The sequence below is a fragment of the Equus asinus genome, chromosome 21 (genome assembly GCF_041296235.1).
Source record: "Equus asinus isolate D_3611 breed Donkey chromosome 21, EquAss-T2T_v2, whole genome shotgun sequence".
NCBI lineage: Eukaryota > Metazoa > Chordata > Mammalia > Perissodactyla > Equidae > Equus > Equus asinus.
The window spans coordinates 27,884,639-27,902,478 of NC_091810.1; the positions used below are offsets into that span (position 1 = coordinate 27,884,639).

Genomic DNA, 17,840 nt, shown 5'->3' on the forward strand with positions numbered 1-17,840 from the left:
AGTGGTTAAAAATCTTTTTATGAGGAACACATCCTAAGTTCTAGCTTGTGAAGCCAGGAATAGCATAGCCTTCTACAGCTATCTTCTTCTTGGGGTAAGAATAAGATCTTCTCCTGGAGGTGCCCTAGTCTCAAGTTTTAGAATGGTCTTATGGCCTGAGAAAAGGATATTAGCAAGGTGGAGAAGGAGAACCAGAAGTATGACATTCCAGAGGTGTGGCATGTGCAGATTTGAAGGATATGTTCCACCAGTTGTAGATTCGGACATACTCCACTCTGGATTCATTCCATTGCTCTGCCTTTCTTTTTTACCTGCCCTAGATATCGCACCTCTTTAGAAAACAATAATAATAATGTTAGGAGCATCATATGAAATTGCCGTTTTATAGGTTGAAAGCAGGTAATTATTGGCTTCTTATATAGTTCCTCCTAATAAGAATGACAGGAGCCAACACGTGCTAAATGCTTGTTAGCTGCCAGACATTACCTAATTTGAATTTTCTAAGGAGGAATGACATGTAGGTAATATTATTATTCCCCATTTACACATGAGAGAATGAAAGTTTGATGAAAGAAATTAATAAACTTGCCAAAATCCATACACCCATGCCGAGCTAGTATTTTAACCCAGGACCTTTGCCCTTAACCAATCTGAGTTCATGAAATGTGGCTTCACACCGTCTCCTCTACCCCCAGACCTTGCAGTAAATTGCAAAAGGTGGCCCACAGTTGTCATTCCTAAAAATAATAAATAGACTCAATCTTTCTTGGTACCCTCATCTCCTATTCTTGTCCTCTATTTTTTCACTGAGTTCTGAGAAAAAACCAAACAGGTATTATAAAAGACTTTGCAAAAGAAAGAGCTTTTAATATTCCTAGCCAGACTCCATTTCCAAGATACCAAGGCTTTTCAGTACAAGGGCAAGTCAGTGGTCTGGGGAATGATGGCAATTAACTAGGGAGTTTTTGGGCACTGTCTACCGCTCTGCATCTTGGACCGGGAGAGCTGGCCTTTGGGAGGGAGGGACAGCCACAGCCTTTTACCCTCCTTATCTCCTACACTTTCCTTCTCTTGTTTCCATTTCTGTCACCGCTAATGAGTTAATTAAAGATCCTTCTGTTCCAAACATCAGAATGGATTCACCTTGTCTATGAAGAAGGCAAAGGATTTATTGGAAATATTCTAGGACCTCCCTTTGAATCCAAGGGAGGGTTAAACAGCAAACCTCATGAAGAGCCTCAATCAGAGAAGCTCTGGGGCCTTAGAAACTGGTCTACCTCTCTAGGGCACCAGGGCTGGGTAGACTGGCCTCAAGTACTCCTCGTCTCTCCAAACCAAGTTTCAGATTTTCAGGAGAGAAAATCTAAGAGGTCTATCCTTGGACTGAGACTCTATCTCAGTATCAGTGAGCCATGGCCATGAGCAGGGTCACTGAACACAGACATGGATACTGGGGGAGGGGGTGTCCCAGCTCAGCACTACGCCCTGAGAAGGGAGAGTCACTGTGAGTCCCATAAAGCCCCAAGAGCTGTCTGTTACAAAGGGACCTTTTCACTGTGTAATAAGCTTTGTGCATGTCTGTCTGCTCCTTTAAAAGAGTAGACCCCTGAAAGTTGCTCTGTCTCATTTAAGTGTGCTCCTCTTAATGGGCCTGAGCTGGAAAAGGCACTCATAAATGCTTATTGAATAAATGAACTCTGTAGAACTTGACTTTGTTTGGCAAGAAAAATGAATAAATAGCATTTGTGAGCATAGGAGTTCCCAAACAGGAGCTGTGGGATGAAGAGGAGAGAAATAATGAAAAGGCAGAGAGAACAAAGGGAAAGAAAGGAATAAAAGTAAAATGCCAAGAAGAAGTGCAAGGGAATAAAGGACAGTTTGCTGTGGCTGTTTAGCAAGGAAAAGCGTGTGGATGCCATCTATTCCTAAGAAATGGAAACTGACCAAAACATGCTTCATGTTTTGAAGTATTTTTATAGAATATTTTATAATATTTTCAAATACATTAAAGTGCTTTTTTAAAATAAGAACTTCAATAGGTTTTTTAATTAACTACCAAAATGATAATTGTATTTCACTTTCTGTTTCCAAACAGAGCCTACAGTAGCTCCATCTCAGGTTTCTGCAAATAGCCTGTCTTCCTCAGAAATTGAAGTGTCATGGAACGCCGTTCCTTGGAAATTGAGCAATGGACATTTACTCGGCTATGAGGTAATTTCTTGTAAAATTAATTAGTTATTAAATAGCTCATGTATGTATGTTTCCATGGTACTTGGTCTCCTTTCCTTTAAATTCATTTTAACAGTGACATCTTAGCTCAAGTGTGACTTTTGTTGAAATTTCACCAGCTCCTTGTCCCATGTGATTATCAATGGATATTGAATTTAATGCCACAAGTTGAATGAAAATAACTTTAGTTGGTGTAGAAAATAAAAAATAATAATCTGAAAGGAAATCATGTGTCTTGTGGGCCAAATCTTTTAGATGGATTGACTAAAAAATAAGAGTGAGATTGAACTGCAGTATTTAAGTTCCTAGGATATTTATGCCAATAGGAAATTGCTTTCCTCCAACCCCTTTTGGTACTTTCTTGGTGGCCTTGTTACGTTATGTAATTCCCTTCTAGGTTCTAGAGAAGACAACTTTCTGTAATATAATTCTTGCCTTCAAAGAACTCTCTGGTAAAATAAGGTGAAAGATCTGAAACAGAGGATAACATCAGACTAAATGCAATGAAGGTCAGAACAGGTCAAACAGAAAATGTTTGAATGGTTAAGAAGGATGAGCGTTCTTGAGAGGTTTCATAAGGGTAATAAGGCTTAACAGGACTTTAAAGGAAAAGTAAGTAAAAGTGGCAAACACTCCAGAGTGAGCATGGCACCTTGGAGGAGCAGAAGGAGTAGAGGCCCACCTGCAGAAGAAGGTTCCTTAGGAGGGGTGACTGCAGAAAGGTCCAGAAGGGCCAGGTCTCAGACCGCTTTGAATGTTAAAAAAGACCCATTCCGACTGGGCCCCATATTTAGTAGGGAGCAGTTAGTGAGGACTGGGAGCAGTTAAGCTCAGAACTGCAAGATAAAAAGTAAGTCGTAAGAAGATTCTCTGACAATGATTTTGTAGTAGTCATAGTTGTGATTTCATCCCCAACCACAGCTGTCTTTTTCGGCACCTTTTTCTCTCGTGCTTATTACTTCTGATTCAGCGGTAGACTTATACGGACATGTTTGCAAAACAGGGCCATGGACCCCTCTACTTCCCAGCATAATCTCAGGTACAGCAGCGTGGCCACTTGATCAAAGGCATCTGACCCATGGACAGTTAAGCTGAGCTAGTCAGGTTCTTTGATATACTGAAGTAAGCCATATAGAGATTATAATTCGTGAGTATAGTGCAGTGATATGTCACATTTAGGACTCAGTTCAGACTTCTCAAGCTAAGGCCTTGGGCAAGCAGGACAAAGCTGGTCTGCAGAGATGAGATGGAGCAGACATATTCCCATGCAACCCTAAAGAATGGAGGCGACAACGACCCATGGAGCCTTAAAGAGAACAAAATAGAATAGTTCTTTGACAGCTGTCCAGTTTTCTGGTGGCCTTGCTGTATTCTTTCTCAGACTGTCACCTTGCCCTCCTTTTCAGTAAACTCTCTTTATATTTGAACTTGAGAGAGTTTCTGTTCCTTGTAACCAAACAAGCATTTTCGTGAATAAATATTAATGATAAAGTAGAGAAAGGATAAACTAGAGTGGTGATGCATGTGCCATGGACCACCTGCATCAGAATTACCAGAGCCCTCCCTGGACCCTCTGAACCCAAATATCTAGGAGTGGGTCTTATTAATGTACATTTTCAGTAAATACCCGTATAGAAACATCTTCCTGCACACTTAAATATAGGAAACACTGGTTTTGACACACAGAGACTTGATCAGAGCTAGAGCTGTCAAGATTTAAGGAAAGAAAGTAGGATTGAAGAAGTAAAACACCACAGAAATGCAGCAGAGCAACTTATCAGCATCTCAAAAGAACCCAAGATTTGGATGGAAAATTCTCTTAATTCCATGGCAGTAAATGTAAGCAATGAAAGACAGACAGTGGGCAACCAATAGTAGCTCCCCAGTGGTTAGAGAAATGGCATTGACTAGAAGGGTAAGTGGGACGGGGAGCAGAGATGTAAAGAAGCATAGCTCTGAGGTCAAATCTGTGCCAGATCTCAAGTCTGCCACTCACTGTGTGTCCTGGAAAAGTTACATAAACTTTATGAGCCCCATTTCCTCCCCTGCAGAATGGGGACAGTAATAGGCCTAACGTCATTAGGATTTTGAGAGGATTGAATGAGATTAGATACTTAATGTGCTTCTCACAGTTTCTGGCTCCTAATAAGCAATCACTAAGTGCAAGCCTTGTCCCTGAAGGACTTCTGAGATATTAATTTATAGTTTCCTGCCCAGTAAATATTCTCAAGCAATTCCCCAGCTCTAAGCCCCTTTGCCTCAAGAGAGTTTGTGACAGGTATCAAGAGGAGTTATCTGCAAGATCCTTTCCTTCCCAGCTTTGTTTCCAAAGCCCAAGCCATTAAGGAGATGGTTCCATGTATTCTGGAGGGTGAACGGAGAAAAAACGTCACTGAGAAAAAAATACAGGAGAAAAGATGACCTTGGAGGAAATAAAGGTCTGAGGCTTACAAAAGCTCTTGGGGCCCATAGCTTTCTAGCTGGCAGTGCCCAGGTTGGTGGCAAGACCACAGAAGAGAACAGGTGTGTTTCCCACACTCAGCGATGATTTCCCATTCCCCAAGCATAGCCCAGAAATGCTTGGACTAAAGAAATCAAATCAGTGTAATAATAGTAAGCCATCTTGGCAAGGCTTTGGGAAGGGAGCCCCAGGAGTGACTGAGGTTGAATTTTGCATTAGCTGAACAGGATGTGGAATTCAATATTAAATCAAATTTGCTTAAAGAAAATAAATGAACACATTTTGCATTCCTCAGACAGTAGACAGAGAGGCACATCCCCAGTAATAACTTTCCTCTTTACCAACCACATGACAGGATCATAATTCTTGACCTCTTGTAGCTTGTGAAATAGTTAAGAGAAATAAACAGGAGAATATATATAAATGGCTTTGTGGGCTTCTAAGCACCACAGGAATGTTAGCAGTCACTGGCAAATGTTTGACAGCATGGGAGCACGGAGATGTTGATTTTGGAATATATAAATCTAAGCTGATAAGGAGTCATCCAGATAAGGCTGTTCCATCAGAAAGTGGAATTACGCCACTATTGGCCATGTCAGGAAAGAGAGGTTGATTGAATGAGAGAAAACCAAAGAATCCAAGTAGAGGCAGCAGAGTACCTCGTTAAGTCCATACCATTTGAGAATTAGACAAACGTGCATTCAGATCCTCTAGGATAGAAGATAAGCTTCACAGGGGACGGGAACCCTGCCTGTTTGTTCACTGATGTGTGCCAAGTGCCCAGAGTCCTATCTGACACCCAAGAGGCGTGCAAAAATATGTGTTGATTGAATAAATGCAATTTTGGCTCCACTGTCTTACTGATGTGTGGCCTTGGGCAAGTTACTGAAGCTCTCCAAGGTTCAGTTACAATGAAGATAACAGTAAATAGCTCACAGCATCTTTAGAGAATTAAATGAGATAAAGCAGCCATTGTCAAAATGGTCCAAAGAGACTTTTAGGGCTTCCACTTTTCTGTGTTTTGAATATTGGGCATTGGGATAAGATTTCACTGGAAGGAAAAATTTTAAAACCAGTGGAGTAGTGTAGAAACACTTAGGACAATCCAAGTGTGTAACTCAATGGCTGTTGTTTCTGTTGCTGCTGGTGTTGCCATTAGGGTGCGAGGCAAAAAGATGAGAGGACAATTAGCAAATGGGACTTTTCTTGAAATTGATTATAGGTTGGAATGCATTGCATCTTGCCTATCTGTGTAAAGAGTAGCAAACCTGGGGCCAGCCCGGTGGCACAGCAGTTAAATGCGCACATTCCGCTTCTCAGCGGCCCGGGGTTGGCCGGTTCGGATTCCAGGTGCGGACATGGCACTGCTTGGCACGCCATGCTGTGGTAGCCATCCCACATATAACGTAGAGGAAGATGGGCACGGATGTTAGCTCAGGGCCAGGCTTCCTCAGCAAAAAGAGGAGGACTGGCAGTAGTTAGCTCAGGGCTAATCTTCCTCGGGGAAAAAGAAAAAAAAGAGTAGCAAACCTACCATCCAGATGGAGCACGAATACAGTATTGAAAGGAAACAACTAGTGAAAATTTCTATCCTGATTGCTTGGTAATATGAAAAGAAAACAAGCTAAGAGAAAGATGTCCTAATTGGGGAAATTTTAAGAAATAATTTATATAATCATACCAAGATGAAAATATGTATTTTCATAGTTTCAGTCATAATTTAAACACTAACCTGGAAAAATAAATGACTTAGCAGAGTATTTAACTACCAGTCATATGGCTAACTTTCTGGGTTGCAATTTTCCCAGTATGGCTTGAAAATTGTTAATAGCTCCTGCTTTCCTCTCATCTCAGTAAGGGTTGATCATGTGCCATGTGGCATGCTGAGCACCCATCATCATTAGCATCTAGACTAATTTTCTTTCTGATTTGACCAAGTAGCAGTTGAGGAGCTCATTTCCCTGGGCTCCAATTTAGTTCATCTGCTAAGCCTGGCTCAGATCTTTTCTTGTACCCTTTGGATAGGAACAAGAGATGCAGACATGATAAGAGGTTGCAGAAGCCTTTAAGTTCATGGGCAGTGGGTGCCTGAGGAACAACGGCTCCCAAGTTCTAGCATGGTATATACAATCAATTTCTTTAAAGTAATTTTGTGTCTTAAAAGAATAAAACTTGGAGATTGACCTTGATAAGTGATTGAAACAAAAGTCTGTTCTTGTGAAATAATACAGAGTAGCATGTTTTTGAGGAACTTAGTAGATTTTTTTTACATTTTTGGCAGAAGAATGTAACCAAAAATGTGTGCAGAATACCCAACTAAAACTTCGCAGATATCTTCTTCTAGCCTCCTGTTCTAAACAGCTGTACAGAATGTGTTTAGTTTCTAACATTTTAATTAAAATGGAAAAAGATGTCAAATATTTGAGTACTTTTTTGAGAATCTGAAAATTCTACTGGAACAACAGACGTATACACTGAGTCTGATTCCCTACTGTCAGGCGAAGGATTAACTTCACTCTATAATGAGTCGCATGTACCGGGGAAATTGGGTAGAAACAAGTCAAACGCATTTAAATAAATAGAGAGCAGGCAAAAATGAATTTGAGTGAATAAAATGCAGACTTTTGGAGTTGGTGGAAGATTTTGGTATGCTGGAGAGAGCAGTAACTGTGTGTGTGAGGTTTCCCCAAATGGAGCTGAGTTCCTGATTAGGCAAACATAGTCCCTGCCAAACTGTGGCTCAGCACTGAGGGATCCAGGGGGGTAAATACCCCAGCCTTTCTCCTTCCACCCTCCCGTCTCCTGCCTCCTATTGACCAAATTCAGTGAGAAGCCAGAGGGCAAGGGAGCCTGCCATGTAGTTCATATGGGTCAGCACTCCCAAGACTGAAAGCTGAGTAAAGAAGAGTTAAAGATAGATCTGGATTTGTTTCAAAAACACCACTGAATGCAGTTTGGCCCGCCCCATCCTTATTGAAATGTGTTTGGTCTAGCAGCTAAGTTGAAATATTTGTCTCTCTAAAAATCTATACGTACAAACAGAATTATTTTAGTCTATTAAAATCGCATTTCTGGCTTAATACCTGTACTTTAATGGCTAAGAAAGGTGCCATTTTTCAATATATTAATTTTATAAGCTGCATTTCATTTTAAGTTTCAAGTTTAAATTAAGTGAAATCTCTGATGCAGTAATATTAAGGACTCCTCACAGCGGGGACATTACTTTTTGGAATAACCAAATTACTTGTAGAAATAGAGTTAGCATTTTAAATCCTGACATTACTCAAGTTGGTTTTTGTTTACTTACCCAGATAAAAATATTTCTGCTTGTGAAATGCTTTTATGGTTCTAAAGAAAAAAATATCTTATCTCATCAAGAAATTGGAGTTATGGTGTTTCATAGACACAGAATATCAGGACTTAAGTACCTATCTTGGTGAATAAAAGGGAAAAAAATTTCTTCCTCTCTATACACAGAACACTTCTGACACCAAATATGTAGGGTTTTTTCTCCACACCACCCAATTCTCCAACACCTTCTGGGTATCCTACACTTCAGTTCAATTCTGACACTGTCTATCTGGAGTTAGCTGAAGTTAAGGGCCCAGTCCCACGAGAAACACCCCCCTCCCCGATACACTCACACACACACACACACACGCACTTCAGATGCCAGTCACAAGTCCTGGCCTCCCATACTCCTGATCAACTGGTTATAAATCAGCGGTTCCCACCACCCCCTCCTCGGATTTAACAACTTGCTAGAATGGCTCACAAAACTCAGAAAAGCGCTTTACTTACTATTATCCATTTATTTTAAAGGATCCAGTTCAAGAATAGTCCAATAGAAGAGATGCACATGGCCAGGTATACAGGAGGAGGCCCAGAGTTTCCTTGCCCTTTCCAGGCAATTTACCCTACCGGCACCTCTCTGTGTTCACCAGCCCAGAAGCTCTCCTAATCCCTTCAGTTATGGTTTCTTATGGAGGCTTCATCGCATAGGCATGTCGATTAAACATTGGCCCTTAGTTAACCTAACTAACTCACCCTCCAGCCCTTGTCAGGAGGTGGTGCTGAACGTTCCAACCCTCTAATCATAGGGTTGGTTCCCCTACCCATCAGCCCCCATCCTGAAGCTATCCGGGAGCCTGCAGCCACCAGAAATCGTATTAGCATACAAAAAGACACTTCTTACTTCAAGAGATTCCAAAGGTTTTAGGAGCTGTGTGCCTGGAAACAGGAGGCAGAGACCAAATACAGTAGTCGCCCCTTATTCAGTGTTTCGCTTTCCAAGATTTCAGTTACCCGAGGTCAACTGGGGTCTGAAAATGTTACATGGAAAATCCCAGAAATAAAAAATTCATAAATGTTAAATTGCACACAGTTCTGCGTAGCATGATGACATCTCATGCTGTCCTACTTAGTCCCACCCAGGACGTGAATCATCCCTTTGTCCAGTGTATCCATGCTGTATAAGCTGCACCCCCATCAGTCACTTAGTAGCTGTATTAGTTATCAGATCAATGATTGCGGTATGGCAGTGCTTGTGTTCAAGTCACACTTTTACTAAATAATGGCCCCAAAGCCCAAGAGTAGTGATGCTGACAAACAGGACCTGCCCAGGAGAAGCCATAACATGCTTTCTTTAAGTGAAAACGTGAAAGTTCTCCGGTTAATAAGAAAAATAGCCGTATTCTCTGGTTGCTAAGATCTACCATAACTTTTATTACAATATGTTGTTATAATTGTTCTATTTTATTATTAGTTATCATTGTTAATTTCTTACCATGCTTAATTTATAAATTAAACTTTCTCATAGGTATGTATGTATAGGAAAAACCATAGCATATATAGGGTTTGGTATTGTCCGTGGTTAAGTGCGCACACTCCACTTTGGGAGCCCAGGATTCACTGGTTTGGATCCCAGGTGGAAACCTACACACTGCTTATCAAGCCATGCTGTGGCAGGCGTCCCACATATAAAGTAGAGGAAGATGGGCACAGATGTTAGCTCAAGACCAATCTTCCTCAACAAAAAAAGAGGAGGATGGGCAGCAGGCGTTAGCTTGGGGCTAATCTTCCTCAAAAAACGAAAAAATTCAGTCTTAATCACCCTCTCCTTTGGAGTGGATTTGCCTTTTAGTTTTACCCCACTAAACTCTGAGTAAATTTACAGCATGAAAATTCCTATATTTCTTCACTTCTGGAAAATTCTCAGACATTTTCTCTTTTTTGGTTGCCTTTTCCTTACTCTCTCCTTCTGGAAATCTGGTTGCAACATCATTTTATCCTCAGTGTCTTTTTTTTTTCAGATTTTTAATTTTTTTCCTTTCTCCCCAAAGCCCCCCAGTACATAGTTATATATTCTTCATTGTGGGTCCTTCTAGTTGTGGCATGTGGGACGCTGCCTCAGCGTGGTTTGATGAGCAGTGCCATGTCTACGCCCAGGATTCCAACCAACGAAACACTGGGCCGCCTGCAACGGAGCGCGTGAACTTAACTACTCGGCCACGGGGCCAGCCCCTGTCCTCAGTGTCTTTTAACTTCACTTTCATAATTTTTACTTCTTTCTCCATGTTCTGGATTTATTAATTCTCTCTTCTACTTTCTAGTCTTCAGAAGGTAGAAGGCTAATTCTATGACTGATTTTAGTTTTTAATATTGTATTTTTCAGGTGTAGGACTTCACCTTGATACTTTTCAGATTTGCCCAATCTTTTTTTCTTTATCTCCTATTATTGCGTTATAAATTTAGCCCCTTCTTTGGTAAATTTGGACATTTTAAACATACTTATTTTAAGGTCCCTTTAGATCAGTGTATTGTAGCTAGTCTCCCACTGGTCGAGTCTGCTGACTGACTTTCTTGTTGGCGGGGTTCTTCATGTGCTTTGTACTATTTGCCTCTCTGCTCATCTTTTGTAGATGCTCCCTTCATGTTCTGTCAGTGTTATAACTCTTCTGCACAATTATACTTCCAGAGTTTGTTCCTTTAGCCTGGACACTTTTCCTTTCTTCATCCCTGTATTGTGGTTTTGCCTATAAAATCCAGATTAGCATGGAGTTATATTCTGTTCTCAGGTGTGGAACATTTACCTTTAAACCCAAGCCACAAGAGAGAGGAAAAATGGGATCTTTGTCTTTATTTCATTCTTAAGAGACTTTTCTCTCTTTTAAAAAAAAAAAAAATTATCCTTATTTAAATATTTTTGAGCTAAATTTTATAGAACAAAATTGATTATCTACTTATAGAAAATTGGGAATATTAATGTCACTGCTTTGTTTATGCTTTAGTTATATGCATATTTATTCAATTTTTACGTAAAGCTATTTAAGAAGATTATAGAATCAATTCTAATATGTTCAAATCTGGCATAAATTTTCTCTATGTTTAAGTATTTCTAATACCTGTCAGCAACTGAGATCTAAAAATAAATCTCTCATTCTGATACATGGAGATTGGTTAAAGTACTTTGGTAACATACTGCTATCAAGAACCTTCAAGTACTTTCTATAAATGGGTTTATAAAAGATATTTCTTATGCAAATTGAAAATTATTTTTATTTATTCTTTAAATCAGTCTCCTAAGCAAGAATTTCTTAGGCAACTTATATTGAGGTAATTTGACATAGAAAAAGAATGGCCCATGGATTAAAACCTAAGAAGAGATGAGCCTGCATAACAGGATGCTCCTGCTTGAGTTCCTTTACTCCTCCCTGCCTCGGCTTTCCCATGTGTTAAGTGAGGATTATTATAGCTCATAATTATGTGATTTTCCTCCTAATCTATGCTATATCCCAGGCCACAAGTTTTCAGGCTGTCTATAACATTTTATTATAATTATTGATTATGTGTCATTCTTAGTTAATAGTGAAATAATGCTTTCAAGGGCAGGGAAAGTGTCTTATCATTTTGGAGTCATCTAAACTTAGCAATACCTACAGTGTTTACAGTTGCTGAATTTAGAATGTATACGAGCTTTTAGTATCCATTAACAATTTACGTGGCTATATAAAATACAATTTGGCATGTTTTCTTTAATTAATGAATAAAACCTGTGTGGTTTTCTTTTACGATGGTAAGTGGAGCCAGTCAGATATTTGGGTTTTTTTTTTTTTTTTTGCTAAAATATCACCATCAAGTTTTAGTGTTAATTCAATGCTTTAAAGCTGTAGAAGCGATGGGTTCAATTTAGTCCAGATCATTTGGGTTCATCATTGGGTTCCTCCTTTTGAGGTTCTTATGAAAACCGTTAACTCTTTTCCAAGAAAAATGCACATACACACATATATGAGCACAGCATTTTACGTGAATTTAAGGGAGCCTATATATAAATATAAATATATGTACACACACACACATATATACATATATATATAAATACTCTCCCACATATACACACACACACACACATGCACATATACAGGGAAAATGTTGATCTGGTGTGATATAATATTAGTGTGCTAATTTGGGATCATTATTGAAAAACCTGAGTTTTATACTTTGCTACTAAGTTTTTAAAGAAAGAATATTACAGTTGCTCATTTTTTTAAGAAAATAGTAATTTCTAGTGTATTTTTCTTAGAGGACTGAGACTGGTTACCCTACGCAGCCCATAAGCACATTTTGTTTGGCCCACACTTTGTCTTTAAGAAATGGAGCCAACTCTAAATTTGGGGTATTTCACGTTAAAATCAGGGTTTCTGCTTTCTTTAAAAAAACCAACAGACCTATAAACACTGGGTCCACCTTCCCCAAGTCAATCACGGCAAGAATACAAAAGCAAAAGTCAGACAAAAAGGGCACATATTATAAGAAAAACAGGAGGGCACATATGTCTTTACAAAAGTAAAAAATACGTACTCTGCTTTACAAATTATTTATGTTAAGTGTCCAGCCCCTTCTTTAAGTGGTCAAATGGTAATAGCCAGTCTCACCACGAGGAATAGTTGTACTTTTCATGAACCATTTGTTTGGTTGTTTTGTTGCTATTGTTGGTCTGGTTTCTGTTTTTACTTTATGAATAATCCAGACTTTCTAGCAAAGCTTAGCAGACCTTTATAACATACATTGGAGGTAGCCAGGGAACAAGTATTTTTTTGTGGTATTTTTTCTACCTTTGCTTCCTTTTTTATCAAATATTCTCATTAGCTTTTTATATTTTTATATTATGCATATAGATATATCTTTGCAAGAAGTCTCAGATCAATTTGCACAATTGACAGTAGTAAAATACAAATGAAGCATTTTAATATATACTTCTATTAACTATGTTGCCTGCCCTCCTTTTCTCTGTGGCAGCTCTGCATGCACAGGTGGGCTTTACTGACACTTGGCCACCACTGTAGGCCAATCCAGTGGCCAGCTGGCTTTTCGATGGTCTTTTCCCTGACAGTTTACTTTCTTCACAGAGGAATCTCCACCATCCAGGGAAGCTTACGCATAGCTGCTAGCATTCTGGAGTTGAGCACAGCCTGGTTGATTAGGGTCTGAGAAGGGGGAGCAGCTCATTCTATTAGATATGCAGATTTGTCCTTCATTTTCCCATGTATAAGACTATGGTCTAATAGTATTTAGCACTTACTCTTTGAATTTATCTGGTTTATTTGTGTACTTGTTTATTATCTGTCTCCTCCTAGAGTCTCTTTTCTTTCACCTCTGTGGCACAGAGCCTAATGCAGCACCTTGCACCATCGTTGGGCCTTAATAAATATTTGTTGAATAAATGATGAAATAAATAAATTGCAGTGCCAATTTTAATGAAGATCACTTAATGTACAGTCATGCATCACTTAATGGGGATACATCCTGAGAAATGCATTGTCAGTTGATTTCATTGTTGTGTGAACATCATAGCATGCACTTACGCAAATCTAGATGGTGTAGCCTATTACACACCTAGGCCATATGGTATAGCCTATTGCTCCTAGGCTACAAACCTGTATAGCATGTTGCTGGACTGAAAACTGTAGGCAATTGTAACACAATGGTAAGTATTTGTGTATTTAAACATATCTAAACATAGAAAAGGTACAGTAAAAATGTGGCATAAAAGATAAAGAATGGTACCCCTGTCTAGGGCACTTAGCGTGAATGAAGCTTGCAGGACTGGAAGTTGCTCTGGGTGAGTCAGTGAGTGAGTGGGGAGTGAATGTGAAGGCCTGGGACATTACAAACATTGCACACTTAGGCTACACTAAATTTATAAAAAGTATTTTTCTTCAATAATAAATTACCCTTAGCTTACTGTAATATTTTTACATTTTAAATTTTTTTAACTTTTTGGCTGTTCTGTAATGACACTAACAATGTGTGTCAAAACATACATTGCACAACTGTACAAAAATATTTTCTTTCTTTATATCTGTATTCTGTAAGCTTTGCCTATTTTTAAAACCTTTTGTTTTTCTTTTTACTTTTTAAACTTTTTTGTTAAAATCTAAGACACAAACACACACATTAGTATAGGCCTACACAGGGCCAGGATCATTAATATCACTGTTTCCACCTCCACATCTTGGCCCACTGGAAGGTCTTCATGGGCAATGACATGCATAGAGCTGTCATCTCCTATGATAACAATGCCTTCTTCTGGAATACTTCTAAAGGACCTGAAGGTATGTTTACACCAGCATCACGACAGACATGTGAGTAAGGCATTGTGCTACAATGTAACAACAACTACAACGTCACTAGGTGATAGGAATTTTTCATCTCTGTTTATAATCTTATAGGACTACCACAGTATATGTGGTCTGTTGTGTATGCAATTCCTCGTTGAACCAGAACATCGTTATGCAGTGAATGACTATCTGTAAAGGATGCTATTTTGTCATCCCTTTACATCTTTTATGTCTTCTGTCCCCCAGGTGCGGTATTGGAATAATGGAGGAGAAGAGGAATTGTCAAGCAAAGTGAAAGTGGCAGGAAATGAGACATCAGCCAGACTTCGTGGTTTGAAAAGCAACCTGGCATATTACACTGCAGTCCGGGCTTATAACAGTGCTGGTACAGGCCCTTTTAGCGACACAGTTAATGCAACCACAAAGAAAACTCGTACGTATATTCTGATTTTTGAATAGTAAGGAAATAATTTATGTTTAAAATGGTAGCCTTCTTTATCATTTGAAATGGACAACCCAAGTCAGTAAGCCCACTGAAAGACATAAAGCCAACTCCAAACCCTTGTAAATTCATAGCCACACATATTGTCTTCATGATACCCCACGTGAAAATGAATGTGCACCTTTTGAAAACTCTTAGTGTGATGGGTTTAGTCAAGTCTATCCACTTTTCTTTTAAAATTTAATCAACTTAATTGGTTTATTTTCATGTATTTTTAGCTTCCCAAAGCTTGAGGATTTCCAATAAGCATGAATAAGTTAAAGTTCACGTCAAAGAATTGGGAGCGATTTTTTTTCTTCTTTTCTTTCCTACGTTATTCAAAAGATGGCAATGTACAATAAAAGGTTACCATTAGAGAATATTGGTCCATGTGAATATATATTGAGTCTTTAAAAAATCTGACCAGAGACGTCAGCATTGCCTTCAAAGCTGAGTCTTTGTTAGTTACGTATTCACAGGTAAATTTATAAGCACCAGTTGTAAGGTATACACTAACTTGGCTTTAAATTAGCTTACAAGAAAATCAGTGGTTTGCAATTTTGTAGTCTCCCACATATATTTCAGTTAAACTGATAGCACAAGTATATGTTTAGTCATTGTATTGCTACTTTCTCACAAGGCAACCATTTGAATTACCATTGTCATTGTCCTCATCACAGCTAATAGCGATTGGAATGTTCTATGCAAGTTTTAATGTCCCACATTTAAACCTCATAACTACCACATGAGGTAGGTACCATGACTGTTTCCATTTTAAAGATGAGGAAAATGGAGCATGAAGGGATTTAGAAACTTGAACACAATGACACATTACGCTTATTTGCAGAAAACTATTTTTCTTCTTAATTTATTTTCAAAATGTATTACTTCAGTAAAAATGTTTAACTGGATTTATATGGGAATGAGTTATTTTGCTGAATTGCAAATTTCATTAGTGCATTTCTATTTCCATATGTAATTCCCAAATTTTTATGAGAACATACATTTGTTGACTAAAATTGCTAACACCAGTAAAATAAAATTGAATATCATTGGCTAACGTTGTGCATCAGTTAACCTATATATAAAACATAGTTCTCCTACTTTGGATTTTAATTAGGCAGTATTAGTTTGATCCAGGAAGTTCACATATTTATCTTAGCATTATCTATAGAAAAAGGTGTTTGGCTACCAACTTACTAGTATAATGAGATTGCAGAGCAAAACTTTAGCAACAAACCATTTTAATCCCTTTAGTAGCATACAAGCGACCAACTAATATGATAATTAAATATTATCCTTTACTAATTATTAAGAGAAACCTGACCCAACGGGTTATTCATAACACATGTGTAGTTGAAGTTAGACCAAGGAGCATGTCAGTTTGGAAATACTTAACTGAAAATATTCTGTATTTAGAACTTCTCACTAAATATGTTTGGTATTCCCAATAACAATTCTGAATTAGTAGGATTTAAATATACATCATTATTTATATATTCAAAGCACAGTATCCATCAAAAATTCTGATTGCAAAAATATATGCAAACAAGTTTATCTGGCTGTTTCCTCTGGCTTAATAATTGATGTGATTACTCACTAGGAAATTATGATTGTAAAAGACAGGGTGACATCATCATGGAATCAGTGAAGAAGTTAGTGAACTGGTAAGGCAGAAGGAAGAAACTGATTATGAATCAATAGGAATACCATTATAATGTACAATAAGTGAAATACAATTTAAAAAGTAGCAAAATCCCTTTGTAATTTAAAGATAGCATATAAATACCCAATCTAAAGTAGAAATTTGCAACAATAATGATGATGATTATGATTTTAATGACTAACACTGAGCAATTTTCAGTCACTGTTCTAAGTACATTTCACATGTTGATTCTTTTTTTTTTTGGATTGGCACCTGAGCTAACAACTGTTGCCAATCTTCTTTTATTTCTTCTTCTCCCCAAAGCCCCTCAATACATAGTTGTACATTCTAGTTGTGAGTGCCTCTGGAACGCCACCTCAGCATGGCTTGATGAGCGGTGCCATGTCCACACCCAGGTTCCAAACTAGTGAAACCGCAGGCCACTGAAGCCGAGTGCACAAACTTAACCACTCGGCCATGGGGCTGGCCCCCACGTGTTGATTCTTAATTCTCACACCGACACTATGACGTGGAAGCTATTAGTAGTCTCACTTTAGAGAGGAGGATGTTGAGGAACATAGAGGTCAAGTAACTTTCCTACGGTTACAGGGCAAGCAGCAGGATAGGTGTGCAAATCCAGACATAGTCTTAACCACTGTGCTCTCCTCTCTTTCCACCATATAATTAGCCAGTTCATGTCTTACTTAACAGCAGTATTTATTGGGATTTTACTCCATGCTTAGGAACTGGGTAAGGTGATCAATGACAGACAGGACTCCTGTGCTCATGAGGCTGTGGTCTGCTGGGAATTCCAACAACTGCATAAAGCCCCTCTGAGAGTGATACACTCCTATTGCTGCAGTTCACCTGGAGTCTGTGTGTTGATCTGTAGGTGTTATTGGGGAAATGTTTCCTACATTGGGTGAGAAATTCATACAGTTAACTAAAATCCCTAATCATCCTAAGATTGAATATAAAAAAATGCATTCATTTTTAAATTTTATGTTAATTTTTCAAATGTACCAAAATACAAGTAAAACAAAATCTTTTGAAGCTATTTCTAATATTGTTACTGGCAGCTCTTACTAGTCATCCTAACCTTTGACGTGGGTTTAGCTTCAGATCCTATTTAAGAATTTCGGTAAAGCTTTTGTGATTATCATTATGAAGAGAATTGTCGTCATGCCTTGGGCTTGAAGAAGTAAAATGGCGTCTTGGATTACTTGCTTGCTATCTGTCTTCCCCTCTAGAGGGTAAACTTTGTGGAAGACAGAGTCCTTCTGTGTCTTATTCACCCAGCCCAGTGCCCAGCACGGCACCAGAAGCCACTTATTAAATGTTGAGTGGAAGGCTAAATGGATGAATGAAATCTAAAGAAGCAGGCCAGCCTGAAGTGCTATTATT

General features: G+C 38.6%; 1 protein-coding gene across 5 annotated transcripts in view; it reads left to right on the forward strand.

Moving 5' to 3' along the window:
* CNTN3 (contactin 3) overlaps nucleotides 1-17,840 on the forward strand; it is a 314,732-nt gene that overhangs the window by 281,984 nt on the left and 14,908 nt on the right. For all 5 annotated transcript variants that reach the window (XM_014851951.3, XM_014851952.3, XM_044754830.2 and 2 more), the window contains 2 exons: nucleotides 2,096-2,211; nucleotides 14,557-14,743. In XM_014851951.3, the coding sequence (XP_014707437.2) occupies nucleotides 2,096-2,211; nucleotides 14,557-14,743 (303 nt within the window). The remainder of the gene's footprint in view (nucleotides 1-2,095; nucleotides 2,212-14,556; nucleotides 14,744-17,840) is intronic.